The sequence below is a fragment of the Colobus angolensis genome, unplaced genomic scaffold (assembly GCF_000951035.1).
Source record: "Colobus angolensis palliatus isolate OR3802 unplaced genomic scaffold, Cang.pa_1.0 Scaffold283, whole genome shotgun sequence".
Taxonomy (NCBI): domain Eukaryota; kingdom Metazoa; phylum Chordata; class Mammalia; order Primates; family Cercopithecidae; genus Colobus; species Colobus angolensis.
Window position 1 is genome coordinate 1,573,649 of NW_012116077.1, and position 458 is coordinate 1,574,106.

Sequence of the window (458 nt, forward strand, 5' to 3'; positions counted from 1 at the left end):
CTCAGCCTCTTCATTTGGCTTCCAGATGCTACCATCACTTACAATGTCCCTGAGGAGAAGATGGAAAAGGGCCAACCCCAACCTGATAACGTCTTGTCAACTGCTTCAACAGGGCTTATTAATGTTGCAGGAGCTTGTGGTTTTATTGTATTGTCTTTCGTAGGTGAATTTGTGGGGTCTCAGATCACTGCCTGGTATATCCTCCTGCTTTACGTGATAAATTCCTAAAAACTGAGCATCAGAGGGATATATACATGTGTGGTTGGCAAAATGCACTTACCTCACAGCTCGACCTCTTTATTTGGCTTCCAGATGCTACTGTCAATCACCATGTCCATGAAGCGAGGATGGAAAATGGCCAAACACAACAGGATAACGTCTTGTCAAATGTTCTATCTGGGCTTATTAATGTGGCAGGAACTAGTATTCCAGCAATGAGTTCCAGGGATCTGTGGTGT

The 458-nt window shown here is 44.1% G+C and overlaps 1 protein-coding gene across 1 annotated transcript in view; it reads left to right on the forward strand.

Annotated features, from left to right (window-relative positions):
- SAGE1 (sarcoma antigen 1) overlaps positions 1 to 458 on the forward strand; it is a 15,023-nt gene that overhangs the window by 11,494 nt on the left and 3,071 nt on the right. The window contains 1 exon segment of the mRNA XM_011948802.1: positions 26 to 163. Coding sequence (XP_011804192.1) covers positions 26 to 163 — 138 coding nt within the window.